This window comes from Ictalurus punctatus, chromosome 15 (assembly GCF_001660625.3).
Source record: "Ictalurus punctatus breed USDA103 chromosome 15, Coco_2.0, whole genome shotgun sequence".
NCBI classification, from domain to species: Eukaryota; Metazoa; Chordata; class Actinopteri; order Siluriformes; family Ictaluridae; genus Ictalurus; species Ictalurus punctatus.
The window spans coordinates 13,977,945-13,995,288 of NC_030430.2; the positions used below are offsets into that span (position 1 = coordinate 13,977,945).

General features: G+C 37.5%; 1 protein-coding gene across 1 annotated transcript; it reads left to right on the forward strand.

Moving 5' to 3' along the window:
* Positions 1 to 178: 178 nt before the first annotated feature.
* ptk6b (PTK6 protein tyrosine kinase 6b) lies at positions 179 to 12,796 on the forward strand. The gene is made up of 8 exons (XM_017487755.3): positions 179 to 913; positions 5,345 to 5,466; positions 5,826 to 5,986; positions 6,264 to 6,432; positions 9,506 to 9,664; positions 9,926 to 10,107; positions 11,096 to 11,249; positions 11,416 to 12,796. Exons 1-8 carry the CDS (start codon positions 516 to 518, stop codon positions 11,589 to 11,591), a joined length of 1,521 nt encoding a protein of 506 aa, XP_017343244.1. The 5' UTR covers positions 179 to 515; the 3' UTR covers positions 11,592 to 12,796.
* The last annotated feature ends 4,548 nt before the right edge of the window (positions 12,797 to 17,344 follow it).

Here is a 17,344-nt window from a genome sequence, read left to right on the forward strand (position 1 = left end):
TACATATACCCATTCTTGTTGCTCTAGTGGTTCCAGCAATGGTACATCTGCTGTAATTTTATTATGTATCTTTCACCTGGAAATGTAAATAGAGCATACCTTTAAAATAATTTAAGGTGCTTTTAAATTTTATTGGACCTTAGGAACCACTCATGTATACGTCCAAAGTTTTATTCTAAAAGTTAAATGATGGTACACCACAGGCACGTTCCCAAGAAAGGTAACGATTGATCCCAGTATTTCTGAGTGTATGCAGTAGGTTAAGGTTTTATCTACGCATGAAGGGTTTTATTGTTCACTGCGCTAATTTACTGAACTATATGCATGGCTTCCCGTTACGTGCGTCCTGCGCGTGTAGGCGTGGTAGAAATGAGGAAGTCTGCAGACTTCTTTTACCTTAGATCATTTCCCTCTGATCAGAATCGTTCTTTGAATTCTCCCTCTCTAAGAAGTGCGTGTTTTTTTGGTGATTTACCAGGGCCCGACTGCATAGAGAGCGCACCGTAGAGGAACACATGGAGGACTGTTTGAAGAGATCGTGCCCGTGTCTCCGGTCACTATGGGACCGAATGTTCAAAAGCGACAAAAAGAACGAGCTCCAGAGGAAAAGTTCGAACAGCGGTCCCATCAAATCGGTCAGTGATCCGGATTCGGAGCAGCGCTACAACACGTCACCGAGCGAGTACAAAACGCAGCCTGTAGACCCGGAGCGCGCTGTTTATATAGCAATATGGGCTTTCGAAGCGCGCGACACCGACGAGCTGTCGTTCGATGCAGGAGATCGGTTCCGCGTCGTGGTGCGCTCGGGGGACTGGTGGACCGCCAGCAAACTGGACCCGAGCGGCTGTGTGCTCGCCACCGGAATCGTGCCGCGCAATTTCCTGGACCGCGCCGAATCGGTTTCGTCGCAACCGTGAGTCTTGAACTCTTGCCTTGTATATTTATAATCCGTTTCCTACTCTTATGTACCAAACAAAAATAAGTCAAAAAAGGAAGCTTGCGCATTAGTCAAGCGAGTACACGAGAAAACATGAAGTGGAGTGAATAAACCATAATACCTAACTTAAACCAGAGTCCAAAAATTAAACCATACTGCATAACTTAAACCAGAGTCCCAAAATTAAACCATACTGCATAACTTAAACTAGAGTCCAAAAATTAAACCATACTGCATAACTTAAACTAGAGTCCAAAAATTAAACCATACTGCATAACTTAAACTAGAGTGCCAAAAGTAAATCATAATACATAACTTAAACCATAATTCCTAACTTAAACCATAATGCATAACTTAAACCATAATGCATAACTTAAACCAGAGTGCCAAAAGTAAACCATAATACATAACTTAAACCATAATGCCTAACTTAAACCATAATGCATAACTTAAACCATAATGCCTAACTTAAACCATAATGTATAACTTAAACCAGAGTCCCAAAATTAAACCATAATGCCTAACTTAAACCAGAGTGCCAAAATTAAATCATAATACATAACTTAAACCATAACGCATAACTTAAACAAAAGTCCCAAAATTAATTATAATACATAACTTAAACCAGAGTGCCAAATTAAATCATAATACATAACTAAATCCATAATGCCTAATTTAAAATCATAATGCATAACTTGTACCATAATGCCTAACTTAAAAAATAATTCATACTGTTGTAATCAAAATTATTCAACCCCCATTGCAAATCAGGTTTATTGTAAAAATTTACAGACTTTCAGCTGTTTGCAGTGAACAACTCAAACAAAAGTAATTGAAACAGTTCAATACAAAGAATGCTTCAAGTGGTTTCCCCAAATTCAACTGAAAATGCAACTTATGATTTCTCCAGTTTCAAAATTATTCAACCCCTTCATAGCAAGCATTTTTAGTACTTAGTACTTATTTTTTGTACATCCTTTTACTGTTATGACCTGCTGCAAACAAGATGCATAGCCAGACACCAGCTTCTGGCAGCGTTCCTGAGGAATCTTAGCCCATTCCTCATGAGCAATGGCCTCCAGTTCAGTAATATTCTTGGGCTTGCGTGCTGCAACCATCTTCTTCAAATCCCACCAGAGATTTTCGATGGGGTTCAAGTCGGGTGACTGTGATGGCCCTGTAGCATCTTCCAGGACTTCTTCTGCAACCAAGCCTTGGTGGAATTTGAGGTATGCTTGGGATCACTGTCCTGTCGGAAGGTCCAATGATGCTGAAGCTTCAGCTTCCTCACAGACAGCATGACAGCTTTTTCTGCTAGAATTTTCTGATACTTCAATGAATCCATCTTGCCTTCCACATGCTGTGGGTTTCCAGTGCCAGAGGATGCAAAGCAGCCCCAGAGCATCACAGAGCCACCACCATGCTTGGCAGAGTGTTCCTTTTTCATTCTTCTTCCTCCAGACTGACTGCTGATTCATCGTGCTGAAAAGTTTTGTTTCATCGCTCTACAGAACAGAATCCCAAAACTTCTGGGGCTTATTTATATGATTTAGAGCTGACTTTTCTTGTGCTTGTGGGTCAGTAGTGGGGTACGTCTTGGAGTCCTGGCATGGAAACATTTTGAGTTTAGTACGCCTCTTACTGTGCTCACTGAAACCTCAGTGGCTGCTGTCACCAAGTCTTGCTGCAGGTCTTTTGCAGTCACTTGAGGGTTTTTCACAGCCTGCCTTCTCAGAAATCTGGTTGCAGCTGTTGATAGCTTCCTTTTCCTGCCTCGTCCAAGTAGTGTACACTCAAGAAACCACTTGTACCATAGTGCCTTACTTAAAAAATAATGCATAACTTAAACTGTAATGCCTAATTTAAATCAGGGTGCCTAACTTAAACCATAATGCATAACTTATACCATGCATAACTTACACCATAGTGCCTAACGTAAACCATAATGCATAATATGTACTAGAGTGCCTAACATAAAAAAATGCGTAACTTAAGCCATAATGCCTAATTTAAACAATAGTGCCTAATGTAAACTATAATGCACAACTCATATCATAATGCTTAACTTAAACCAGAGTGCTTAGAGTCACACTGACAAAACAATGTTATTCAATGCTAATACTATGGGAATAATGTAATCAAAATTCCAACTAACATCATAAAGTAAATTTTCCATAACTCCAGATTCCAAGATAAACTCAACCTGCACAGTTGTCACAAAACCTTTCAATCATTTATTCATATATAGATAACAAAATCATGAACTATTTTTTCTGCATCATGTAGTGACATTATATTTCTTATCTTAGCAATATTTCTGAGATGAAAGAAGGCTATCCTAGTAATATTATCTACATGAGCTTCAAATGAAAGACTGGAGTCAATAATCACACCAAGATCTTTTACTTCTGAAACAGAAAATCTACCTGGAGTTACTATGTAATCAGAAAGCCTCCTTCTAGCTGCAAGTACTTCTGTCATGTCAGAATTAGGTAAAAGGAAGTTAATAAGCATCCAGTGTCTAATGTCCTTTATACGTTATTCAACTTTATTTAAGCTGGTGTCTGTCTGTCATCTGGCTTTGTTCAAACATACATATGTGTGTCATCAGCATAACAGTGGAAGCTAATACCATGTTTACGAATAATTTGACCGAGAGGTAGCATATAGAGTACAGTCATGTGAAAAAATAAGTACATCCCATGGAAATTGTTGGCGTTTGACATATTTGGCCAAGCAAACATTTGATCATCTTTGAAACAGTGCCTATTAATGAAGTTGATATCTTGAACAAACCCACAAGGAAAATTATTTAACAGAAATAGCAATAGTGTTATATTCCCTTGTCCTCAGAAGCCAGTATTGCCCCCTTTAACAGAAATAACTTCTTGTAGGTATTTTGCATAATTGTCCACCAGCTTTGCTGGAACTTTTTACCACTCTTAAATGCAATATTTTTTCAGTTGCAATATGTTTGAGGTTATTTTTGCAAGATGTGAGAGGTTATTGCATGTACTGCCTGTTTCAAATTCCCCACAACATTTCAGTGGGATTCAAATCCGTGCTTTGACTAGGCCTTTCCATAACCCCCCATTTCTTCTTTTGAGCCATTCCTTGATGGATTTGTTAGTGTGCTTAAGATCATTGTCCTATTGAAAGGTCCACTTTCAGTTCAACTTCAACTTTCGGACAGATGGCCTTACATTGTCTTCAAGCACTCTTTGATTTGATGCAGAATTCATAGTTGAGCAAAGCAACCCCAAATCATAATATTTCCACCACCGTGCTTCACAGTTGGTATGAGGTGCTTCTCCTGAAACTCTGACTTTGGTCTGTGCCAAACATGTCTGCTGTTACTGTGGCCAAACAACTCAATCTTTGATTCGTCTGTCCAGAGCACATTATTCCAAAAGGCCTGGTCTTTGCCTATATGCTCATTGGCAAACTGTAGTCTTGCAGAGGCTTTTTCCTGGCACACCTTACATGCAGCTCAAATTTGTGCAATCTCTTTCTGATTGTAGAAGCATGCACTTTGACACCAACAATTGTAAAACTTACTAACAGATCCTGTGATGAAACTTTGGGGTTCTTGGAGACTTCTTTTTGCATCAGATGGTCTGCTCTTAGGCTGAATTTGCTGGGACTGCCAGTCCTGACCTAATTGGCAGTCGTTTGAAATCTGTGCCATTTGTAGATTGTTTTCCTTACAGTGGAATGATGAATTTCAACTAATTTGGAATTTTTAAAATCCCTTTGCCAGACTCATAGGCATCCACAACCTTTTATCTGAAGGCCTTACAGAACTCTTTAGATCTTGGCATGATGACACCACACACCTCAATAGCAAAGAGAACACCAGACACTAGATATGAGTGGTATAAATAAGACCGGTTCCACCTGCACTCAGGTTGGAACAGGTTATAATCACTGGCACCCAATCTTGAACACCTGATTCAAATTCTGACCAGTGCCAAAGGGTCCTCACACAGTCTGTTAACAGTGTTAATGCTATGTAACTTTTCTTCAGAGTTCAGCATGACTGAGAGGGCTAGGGAAATTGTCCAATTCTACAAAATAATTATAGAAATCTGCTATTATGAGAGAACTGCAAAGGACCCTTTGGTTTCCAAACTATGGCTAGTAATACATTGAGAAAAATAACATTTTATCAACTTTTATACACTATATAACCTATACTGAACTTTGAACATACTTTTAGGTTCAAAGTTGCTGATTATGATAATCATGGTGTAAAACAAAAACTGATTACACCAAGCATGTTTATTTGTTTAGTGAAATAGCTTGTCAATCAACATGCCTGATAAAATTTATAATCAGGGTTTATAACCATATATTCAGGATTATTATTATGATGTGTTATCTTTATTATGACATTATTCTTATCAGGTGGTTCTTTGGCAAAATGAATCGGATTGAGTGTCTCAGTCACCTCATGACAGGTCAAAACAAAGATGGAGCTTTCCTGATACGAGTAAGCGAGACTGACAATGTGGGCCATGTACTCTCAGGTGTGTATTTAAAGGTTATATGTTTTATATAGTTTGATAAACATAAACAATCCTGAAACTTTTGGATTTATTTTGATTATGTGCACTGCATATTCATGCTTATTGTTTCATGCTATACATGAGAAATCACCTCCCAGCCTACAAAAAAGCCATCAAATCTTTGAATTAAATCATTAATTCTGCCAGTATGAAGTTAAATTCATGCATTTAAATGTTCACTAGAGGTATATGTACCTCCTGCTAGCTGTTTTTTTTTCAGACTAAGATGCTAGCAAAATTCTTGTTGTCTGTTCACTTTTGTTATTTTTAATTTTTGTTTGTTATTTGTTATTTTTCTAATGATATTCCTTTTGAATCAGTTAAGGTAAAAAACAAAGCAAAGCACTTCAAGATCTATTTCTCAGAGAGCAAATTTTATGTGGAAGAGTCCTGTAGCTTCTACAGTTTGCTGGATCTTGTACAACACTATCAAAGTCATCCTCTGGCCTCTGTGGACAAACTGCAAAAGCCCTGCGTCAGGGTGAGACAGAAAGAGCTTTCTGTTTCTCAGTTTTGTTTTTTCCTGTCCTTCTTAAAATGAATATTTCCTTCATGCTGACCATCATTTTACATCATATTCTGTCTCTCCCCCCCCCAAAATAGAGAAGAATTGAGGAAGTGGTTTTAGCTCTACATGTTATGTCATGAGATACAATACAGTATTAGTGCATTTGATAACACTAAGCACACTTGAAGAATAATACAGATTACTGCACACAAAATGTAAATTTGTGTTAACACACCTGTTGTCTTGTCAGAGAAAGCCCAAGCACCATGACCTGTCTCACAGCACAGTGGACATGTGGGAACTTCCCAAAGAGGACTTTACTCTGGAGGACAAGCTGGGATGTGGTTTTTTTGCTGATGTTTATCGAGGCAAGTGGAAGAACCAAACCTACGTGGCCATCAAAGTTCTCAAGAACAACAGTAAGCTTTCACATATGTTATAGTAATATTAGTGACCTTAAATACACAGCTAATAGAGAACAATAAGATATGGATATACCTTCATATCATATTCTGCGTAATAGCACTAAACCAAATCTAAAACAATACATATCTCATTACTTTCTGCTACCTGTGAAAATTTGAGGCTTCTGTTGGAGGTTGAGGGTGATGACATCACTTTGCTAGTTTAATTGGTAAATGAAGTAGTATGGAGCGTCAAGATGTTTTAGTTTTATGTGAGACAAAGTTTTGCCAACTATCGTTTTCACATTTTTTTTCCCCCAAGCTTGAATGATAATTCATGATGACTGTTTGGATGCTTGTCTTTGACCAATCAGTGGTTTGTAATCTCAAGTTCAAATGCATGGTACTTTTAGAAAGGTGACCAAATTCAGCAGGATTTTCAAATTACAGTATGGTTCACTTGGCAATGAAAATTGATGTTTCTTTATTGCATGTAACACCAGTTAATGGCATTACCCCGTTTGTTTTGTTTTGTTGGATCATCAAGAAAGCCTTCCTGTGCGTGAATCCATATCTCCTGAGTGCTTAAAGGGGTGAAAAATACTTTTTATTGTACTACGTTACTATACTTCAGTATGAGTTTGGTGTACTTACTGTATACTTCACTTGTGTTGAAATTGAATGCATATACTCTTAATTATTTACATTTCCAAAAAAATTGTTTTGAACTCCTTAAATTTTAATTAGTATTTGTTACAAATCTCAAAGGTCTCTTCTTCTTTCATTCAGCAAATGACTGTAGGCTATATATCAATAGAATGGTCTCCAGTTTATTTTATTTACACTTCAGTTTAAAGCATCCAATCAAGTTCATCAGTGTAAAACTTTAGAAATATATAATTTGGCATCCCTTGAGAATCCATATCAGGCATAAATTCTGTATTTGAAAAAAAAAAATGCCGCTGTAAGTTTAGCTAATTTATTAATGCTAACTGGCCATATTTAAGCTAGCCCATTTTCTTTGATAATGTCAGATAATATTATATTAATATTTTATTAGCACAGTTACTTATAACAATGTTAGATAAGTAATAAAAGTTAGTTTTTACCTGAAAACAGGACATTAACTTAATTGAAACTTTTTTCTTGAGTACATTTTTGGCTTGATAATTATGCCATTATGCCACATTACCTTTTTCTACCCCTGGTTGCTTATATACCATAGCATGCCAGTATTTTATAGAAATGCTAGCATGAGGTCACTTCTACAATGTAACTGTATAAAATAGGCATGAGTCAGAATTTCACTGACTTGAATATCACAAAATAAGATACTGGTAAGATGAATTTAGTTCTCCAAGATATATCTCAAATTTTGATCATTATGAGCTCTACCTCCTCTGACACACTAGGTGGCAGCAACAGAAGTAGGAACATACAGAGCAGGACGTTTGTGAGTGGGAACCTAACTGCCTTAAATATCTATAAGTCCACCAAGTTAAGCTAATCAGAAGAACGTGTTATTGCACAAATGTTATTGAACAGATTTGTTTCATTTGGCCTACATGAACTTGGAAAAACTAATACTGAAATGGCCTGTAATACGCTGCTGGTCAACATTTTCACACTGTCCAGAATTCACAGTAGATTCATATAGGGTAGTTACTGTAAAACCATTGTACATACTAACACTCATTGGCAGTAAGAATCAGAAGACCAGATTAGAATTTGCAACAAGACAAAACAAAACAGAGATGAGCAACAAAAGTTCTGGAACCAAGATTATCCGATCCCACAGAAGAGCTGCTGTAGCACAAACTGCTGAAAATGTTAATGCTGGCTATAGTAGAAATTGCTTCAAAAGTGGACCATGAAGCAATGGAAGAAGGTGGAGTGGTCTAATGAATCGCCTTTTTTTACATCATGTGGATGGCTGAGTGCGTTACTTTGACACGTACCACCTACCTTAAAATTGTTGCAGACCAAGTACACCCCTTCATGGCAATGGTATTCCCTAATGGCAGTGCCTCTTTTAGTACCCTACCACACTGCAAAGATTGTTCAGGAATGGTTTGAGGAGCATGGCAAAGAGTTCAAGGTGTTGACTTGGTCTCCAAATTCCCCAGATTCACAAATCTGGTTGATCATCTGTGGGATGTGCTGGAAAAAAAAGTCAGATCCATGGAAGACCCACCTCGCAACTTACAAGTCTTAAAGGATCTGCTGCTAACATCTTGGTGCCAGATACTACAGCACATCTTCAGAGGTCTTGTGGAGTCCATGCCTCGATGTGTCAGATACACAATATTATTACCTACACAATATTAGGCAGGTGGCTTTAATGTTATGGCTGGTCGGTATACTAAAATGTGCAGGACAGGGGTACTTCAGGACCAGGGTTGTCAACTTGTGAACTATGCAGTATTATTCCAGAAATTTTTGTATGATGCCTAAGCTTAAACTATAATGAAACAGATATAGACTCCCTTGTCACATAAGATTTTTTATCAGAATTACAGTGTAGCACGTCCTGTTCCTTTCCCAACATTATGGCTTAGAAAGGTGTTGGGCCAGCACAAGCTACCAAAACTGCTTCAATATGCCTTGAAACAGCTTCTACAAGTCTTTGGAACTGTACTGAATGAATGAACACCATTACTTCACAAGACATTACCTCAGTTGGTGTTGTGTTGATGATATTGGTGGAGAGTGCTGTTTTTACATGCCAGTCCAAAATCTTCCTTAGGTGTTCAATCGAGTTGTGAATTGCTGAATGCGAAGGCTAGAGTGTTTGATTTACATCATTTTCAGATTCATTCAGTGAGCTTGCACCATGTGGATGGGAGCATTATCATGCTAGAAGAGACCACTACCGTCAGAAAAAAATCTTCATATGATAAGGGTGAATAGTCAGAATAACTTTGCATTGATTTTTGCATTGATCGTCCCCAAAAATTGACTCAAACCATGCCATCAAAATGCCCCCTACATCATACCAGTCACCAGTAACCAGTTTTGCCCTTTAATTTGTCATCCACCTGAATGTTTAATATTATGTTTAATATTATTTTATATGTCTTCCTCTCAGATTCTCTGAACCAGCAAACATTTCAGATGGAGGTTGAGGTTTTAAAACAGTTGCGTCACAACCACCTTATCTCCCTCTTCGCAATATGCACTTCCTCCACCCCCTATTACATTATTACTGAGTACATGGAGAAGGGAAACCTGCAGAGTTTTCTCCGCAGTAAGTTTTCACTCTCAGTCTAATCTTCTTCTGAGCAACTGCTCAAAAAATGCAGAAAAGAACAAACAAGGCTAAAGTAAAGATTCTCTGTAGCCCTTTTATTTGAGAACCTATAGTGTTGTACAACATGTCATTCTTTCCAAATGATATCCTATTGTGAATTAGTGTGTTTTACTGTCAACACAGCTGTACATTTTATTGGCTGAAGCTGTAAATTATTTTTACAGACATTTTTTTCTCTGCTCTCTTTGCTTTTCTGAGGTCGAGAGGGCAATGCTTTAGACCTGGAAATCTTGACTAACATGGCATGCCAGGTGGCTGATGGGATGACTTACCTGGAGGATCACAATAGTATTCACAGAGACCTGGCAGCTCGCAATGTTCTTGTTAGTGAAGGATACCTGTGCAAGGTGGCTGACTTTGGTTTAGCACGATTTATTAAGGTAATGTTTACAAAATATTTTATCTGTGTAGAATTTAATGTGCGTTTGGAAATTATGCTGTAGGAGTACAGTAGATAGTCTAGGCTATAAACTATCATAGTATTCATTAACTCCTGCTGTGCTATAGGATATCCTAGGCCTTTTCTTAATATATTGGTAGAGTATTTTAGCTTGGACGTATTTGTTAAAACCAAAATTGATTCCTCATATAATTTTTTCCCCCTGTATATACTATTATTCACCACTCAGTGTAGATATTTATGTTGTATACTATTGATTTCCACTTTACTTACAAACTGTAACAAAATGCAAAGGCATTGTGCACACTCAAGAGGTGTTTTATTGAGACAAATTCCAAATGATAAACCAATTTATATAGGGGACTTCAGGTAATGAAGTATCAGGTAAATAAAGAACTGAGGCCAGTAGATGGTATATGCAAAGTTTCAATAAGTGGAGACTGCTGTAGAATGATTAAAAATGTTTGTTTATAACTTAAATTGGTTCGATTAAGATGGGTTTTTAGATCCAACAGAACACTTAACAGTCTACATTAGGGATGTGACTAAATAAGAATACATTATTTAAATTGTCCTAAATAAATACAAATAAAGATATGAATATGATTTTTTTAAGAAGCTTGCCAAAAAGGTTCAGGTTAAGACTAGAAGTGTGCATCAGGACTAGGATTCTGTAGGATGAAACAAACAAACAAAACCGGATCAGATATTTCATTTTAAAAACATGCTATTTGTTTATTGCGTGTATTTTTTGTCATTATGAAATATATGTTCACCATCATACTGCTATTATAATGAAATGCCATTTAAATGATTTTGACTAGCAGCATTGTGGAATTTAACAAACCAAAAGACAAAAGTAAATCTGATACAATATTGTTAGATGGCTATTGTTGTCAGTTATAAACAACAGTTCCCTGATTTGAGAAAGATATTTTAGTTTTCACATGTGCCCATTCTTCTTGAAGGAACCAGTCTATTTGTCGAATGATAAAAAGATTCCATACAAGTGGACAGCTCCTGAAGCCATCGAACACGGCCGTTTCTCTAATAAATCTGATGTCTGGTCTTTTGGCGTTCTCTTACATGAGATTTATTCTCATGGCGCAAATCCTTATCCAGGTAAACCATAATCTGCTTTCTTCGATTTACTTTTAAAAGTTGCAACAGCAATATAATAAGTTATAGTTGGGTGGAAATAAGCACAATGCAAATTACTTTCCTACAATCCTCATAAATTCTGTGAATTGTCAAAACAATTTTTTTTTGTTGTTCTTGTGTTTTGTAGGTATGAGTAATAAAGTTGTAGTTGATGAGCTCAAACGTGGCTACAGGATGCCTGCGCCTTCCAAATGTCCTGACTTCATCTACAAGATTATGCGGTCCTGCTGGAGCGAGCAGCCAGAGGATCGGCCAACTTTTAAGTGGCTGAAATCTGAGCTTCAGGAGTACATTAACATTTAGCTCTGTATATCCTGTGTGTGTATATAGTGTACTTATTTTTTTGTCAGAGAAATGTATAGCGTATGATATGGTCTTTGACATTGTAAAGTTGTTGTGTAAAGTTTGTTTAATCTCTTATGGATTTAAGACAGTAGCACACATATAACCCCAATTCCAAAAAAGTTGGGATGGTGTGTAAAATGTAAATAAAAACAGAACGATTTGCAAATCTCATAAACCCATATGTTATTCACAATAGAACAAAGAAAACATATCAAATGTTTAAACTGCAGAAGTCTACCATTTTAAGAAAATAATAAGGTAATTTTGAATTTGATGGCCGCAACATGTCTCAGAAAAGTTAGTATCATGCCTGTTTTTAATGCAGTGCCACCTGAGGGCCCGAAGATCATGGGCGTGCAATATTGATTTTCACCCTTGTCCTTTGTACACAGAGATTTCTCCAGATTCTCGGAATCTTTTGATGATATTATGTATTTTGAGAAATTTGAGATATTCATAGTCTGCACAATTTTACATTGAGGAACATTATTCTGAAATTGTTCCACAAATTGTAGATGCAGTTTTTCGCAGATTGGTGAACCTCTGCCCATCTTTACTTCTGAAAGACTCTGCCTCTCTCTTTTTATCCCCAATCATGTTACTGACCTCTTGCCAATTAACCTCCAGCTGTTTCTTTTTAGTAACATGTATTTTTCCAGCCTTTTGTTGCCCCGTCACAAATTTTTTGAGATGTGTTTCATCAAATTCAAAATTTCCTCATTATTTTCTTAAAATGGTACATTTCCTCAGTTTAAACTTTTGATATGTTTTCTATGTTCTGTTGTGAATAACATATGGGTTTATGAAATTTGCAAATCATTGTATTCTTTTTTTTTTTTTTTTTTTTTTTACACACAGCATGCTAACTTTTTTGGAATTGGGGTTATAAAAAGTAGTAGTATATTAACTGTATACAATGTATTAATTGTAATTATATTAAGTGTATTAATTGTTACACAGATATAATGGTGTCAAGTACATGAGAAGCTACTGTAATGTTATTGTCAAGATGTTAAAAACCTGGACCAGTTTCAATTTAATTTAATAAGCACATAGTACCATAATGACATTGTTTTCACTGTTGTGCACTAACACTGTACATAATAATGAGAACAGAGTTTTGAATGGAAGCATATTTCATTACATTCATTAGAACACTTGAATTTGTTGTTTCTTTTTTGTTTCATATTTTCTTAAATACAGTTTTAAGAAATTTCCTTGCACTTCGGTGTGTAACAGTAGACTGTTAACTCCAAAGCAGCACTCAGTCACAGCAAAATCTGTTTAAAACACTGGCTAAAGTTGTGATCCTGAAAAGACAATGCATGTGCTTCTGAGTTCATGGTAGTGACAACAGAACGGAGCTTACAGCTTAGTCTTCATGTATGTACAAGATGGAACAATCCTTTTGAAACATTAGCAATGTTTACATGAATAAATATGTTTGATAAAGTAAAGATTATAGAAAGATCAGATTACTTCTTGCTGTTTTTTTAGTGGTAGCTGAAAAATTGGGGAACACATGCTTAATGAGTGAAAAACACAAATTAATGACTAGAAAAGTCATTAGCTAACTTATAACTTGTTGGTGAAAACTTACTTTCAATCAGCTCATCTCAGCTGAGTGATTTAAACCATAGTTTCTGAACCTTGGAGTACCCCGGGTTCTACAGGCTTTTCATTGCTTCCAATACACTTAATCTAATTAATCAGCTAATTAACAGTCTTTCCTGGGTTGAAGTAAGTGTGTTAGAGCAGGGAAACACTAAAATGCGAAGGACAGGGGATACTCCATGACCAGGGATGGGAACATGTGATTTAAGATTAAAGCAATACCGCTCCTGCTCCTGCTCCTGCTGCAGATTAATTAGCATGTTTTATTTGAAGATGCTATGCACTCTTACTATCTGCCTCTTGTATTTTTAATCATCTTTACTATTTTATGATCTATTGATACTATGTGTTTAGAATTTAATTGTTGACCAACAAAAAAATCTAACTTGGTTGGTATACTCACTGTGAATTTTCTGTGCCGAGAGACCCTGACTGTCCCAAAGAGCTCCAAATTTCCACTAGAGGAACTATTGCCAATTTAAGTTCTTAGGCTGTAGTCTATATTTACGGCAGACTAGGAACCGTTGCAGTGGAGGTTGCTGTACCGAACATCACTTATTGGCTCCCAGGTGTCTTTTATACAGGTAACGAGCTGAGATTAGGAGCACACTCTTAAAGGGAGTGCTCCTAATCTCAGTTTGTTACCTGTATAAAAGACACCTGTCCACTGAAGCAATCAATCAATCAGATTCCAAACTCTCCACCATGGCCAAGACCAAAGAGCTCTCCAAGGATGTCAGGGACAAGATTGTAGACCTACACAAGTCTGGAATGGGCTACAAGACCATTGCCAAGCAGCTTGGTGAGAAGGTGACAACAGTTGGTGCGATTATTCGCAAATGGAAGAAACACAAAAGAACTGTCAATCTCCCTCGGCCTGGGGCTCCATGCAAGATCTCACCTCGTGGAGTTGCAACGATCATGAGAACAGTGAGGAATCAGCCCAGAACTACACGGGAGGATCTTGTCAATGATCTCAAGGCAGCTGGGACCATAGTCACCAACAAAACAATTGGTAACACACTACGCCGTAAAGGACTGAAATCCTGCAGCGCGCGCAAGGTCCGCTGCTCAAGAAAGCACATATACATGCCCGTCTGAAGTTTGCCAATGAACATCTGCATGGTTCAGAGGACAACTGGGTGAAAGTGTTGTGGTCAGATGAGACCAAAATGGAACTCTTTGGCATCAACTCAACTCGCTGTGTTTGGAGGAGGAGGAATGCTGCCTATGACCCCAAGAACACCATCCCCACCGTCAAACATGGAGGTGGAAACATTATGCTTTGGGGTGTTTTTCTGCTAAGGGGACAGGACAACTTCACCGCATCAAAGGGACGATGGACGGGGCCATGTACCGTCAAATCTTGGGTAAGAACCTCCTTCCCTCAGCCAGGGCATTGAAAATGGGTCGTGGATGGGTATTCCAGCATGACAATGACCCAAAACACACGGCCAAGGCAACAAAGGAGTGGCTCAAGAAGAAGCACATTAAGGTCCTGGAGTGGCCTAGCCAGTCTCCAGACCTAAATCCCATAGAAAATCTGTGGAGGGAGCTGAAGGTTCGAGTTGCCAAACATCAGCCTCGAAACCTTAATGACTTGGAGAAGATCTGCAAAGAGGAGTGGGACAAAATCCCTCCTGAGATGTGTGCAAACCTGGTGGCCAACTACAAGAAACGTCTGACCTCTGTGATTGCCAACAAGGGTTTTGCCACCAAGTACTAAGTCATGTTTTGCAGAGGGGTCAAATACTTATTTCCCTCATTAAAATGCAAATCAATTTATAACATTTTTGACATGCGTTTTTCTGGATTTTCTTGTTGTTATTCTGTCTCTCACTGTTCAAATAAATCTACCATTAAAATTATAGAATGATCATTTCTTTGTCAGTGGGCAAACGTACAAAATCAGCAGGGGATCAAATACTTTTTTCCCTCACTGTAACAAATGGTTCCTGCAGCGAAAGCGCAAACCAGTAATGTGTTCAGGAAATGGGTAGTTCTCCTATAGAACAGTTCCTTTCTTATAAGTTCCTCAAAAGGGTCAGGAACTTCAGTGGAATCAGGTGTAATGAAATCAGACAAGTCAATTCATCATGATTTTGTTAATGCAATTGAGGATTTACCACAAGGTGGCACATTTATTGCATGTATCGTTGACTTCCATGCACTTGACACTGATTATTTTCATCTTAAAGCAGTAATAGTTGATTATTTATTTGCAAAATGTGCAAATAAATTGGAAAATATATAGAACATGATATAATAGTAATAATAATAATAATAATAATAATCGTTTATGCCAAGGCCTCAACATGAGTGTATTATGTGTCTGAAAACCCCCCCAAAACATTTGCAAAACTGCAAATGCATTTCACTCCAGACCAGAATTGTTTGGATGCTTACTGTGAGGACCACAACATACAGTCCCCTCTGAAAGTAAGGGTAACGGCAGTAATGGCAAGGCCCATTTGTAATACAGTGAAGATATTTGTGTTTGAGATCAAAAGATGAATATGAGACAATAGATCAGAATATCAACTTTAATTTCGTGATATTTACATCTACACTCCTGTGGAATAAAATGGGCCACGCCAAACATGCCAAAATATTAAGCTTTTACTGGTCTTAACAAGAAATAATTGGTCAGGAAATTAGCACGAATTAAACAAATTGATAAAGTAATGTGTATGAGATAGTGTTTCCCTTTCTTTAAATGTTTAAGTCTTGGGGGTAAACTTGCAGACAGCTTTTTATTTTTATTTTGTTTTCATTTTTGTACACGCAGACATGTGTTTTTACATCAAACATTTTAATCATTATCATGATTATCCCTTTCTGTACAAGAAGACCACATAAGTAAATTTCCCTGTTTCTAGCTTTTCCACGAACAGTTCACTGCAGCAAAAGTAAACAAGCAAATGTTGGCACAGGAGGTCTTAGGAGTGTATTCGCTCAAGTCACACTATTTTCTTAACCAGTGATTTGTTTTTAACAAAATTAAAAGCTTAATATTTTGCCATTTTGGGCTTGGCCCAATTTATTTATTTGTTTGTTTGTTTTGTTTTGTTTTGTTTTGCCCAGGAGTGTATATTTGTTAAACATAGAACATGACACCTTTTGTTTGAACCCACACATTTTCAAGTGATCAAAACTACTGGAACACGTGACTGATTTCTTGTTGCCCTGGTTTCTTGTTGCTCAGGTGCCCTGTTAGATTGATTGTTTAAACAATCACTAGCTCTGAATATTTTACTCCTGAAGCCATTGAAGGTTTTGGAATGCTTTGAGGACTGGGTTTCACCTGTCAAGACTGCATTTGTTGTTAAAAAGGATAAATCAACATGAAGACAAGAGAGCTGTCTATGGCAGAAAAGCAAGCCATTTTGAATCTGAGAAAAAAAGGCTAAATCTATCAGAGCCATTGCACAAGCATTGGGCATAGCCAATACAACAATTTGGAATGTCCTGAAAAAGAAAGAAACCGCTGGTGTACTAACAATCAGATATCAAACAGGCCAGCCAAGGAAAACAGCAGCAGTTGATAACAGAAACATTGTGAGAGCTGTAAAGAAAATAAACCCCAAAACAATAGTCAGTGACATCACCAAAATCCTCCACAGGGCAGAGGTGAAGGTATCACAGTCCACCATTCAAAGAAGATTTATATAGCAGAAATATAGAGGCCATACCACAAGATGCAAAACACTCATCAGCAGTAAGAATCAGAAAGCCAGGTTGGACTTCAGTCTGGAATACAGAGATACAGAGACAAGCTAAAGCCTTTCTGGAACCAAGAGTAAGCGCTACCAAAGTGATGGAAAGGCCAAAGTGTGATCCAAAACATACAAGCTCATTGGTCAAGCACAGTGGAGGTAGTATCATGGCTTGGGCTTACATGGCCGTTTCAGGAATGGGATCACTAATCGTTCTTGATGGTGTCACTCATAATGGTCACAGCAGAATGAATTCAGAAGTCTACAGAAACATTCTGTCTGCCAATTTTCAGAGAAATCAATCCAATCTAATTGGGAGGCACTTCGTCATGCAGCAAGACAACAAAGGACTTCACTGGGGGGGAACAGAAGGTTTTAGAC

Coding starts and splice junctions, on each gene's coding strand:
- ptk6b (XM_017487755.3), top strand. CDS start 516: ATGGAGGACTGTTTGAAGAGATCGTGCCCGTGTCTCCGGTCACTATGG. Junction 6,433..9,505: donor CAAAGTTCTCAAGAACAACA/GTAAGCTTTCAC, acceptor TCTTCCTCTCAG/ATTCTCTGAACCAGCAAACA. Junction 9,665..9,925: donor CCTGCAGAGTTTTCTCCGCA/GTAAGTTTTCAC, acceptor TGCTTTTCTGAG/GTCGAGAGGGCAATGCTTTA.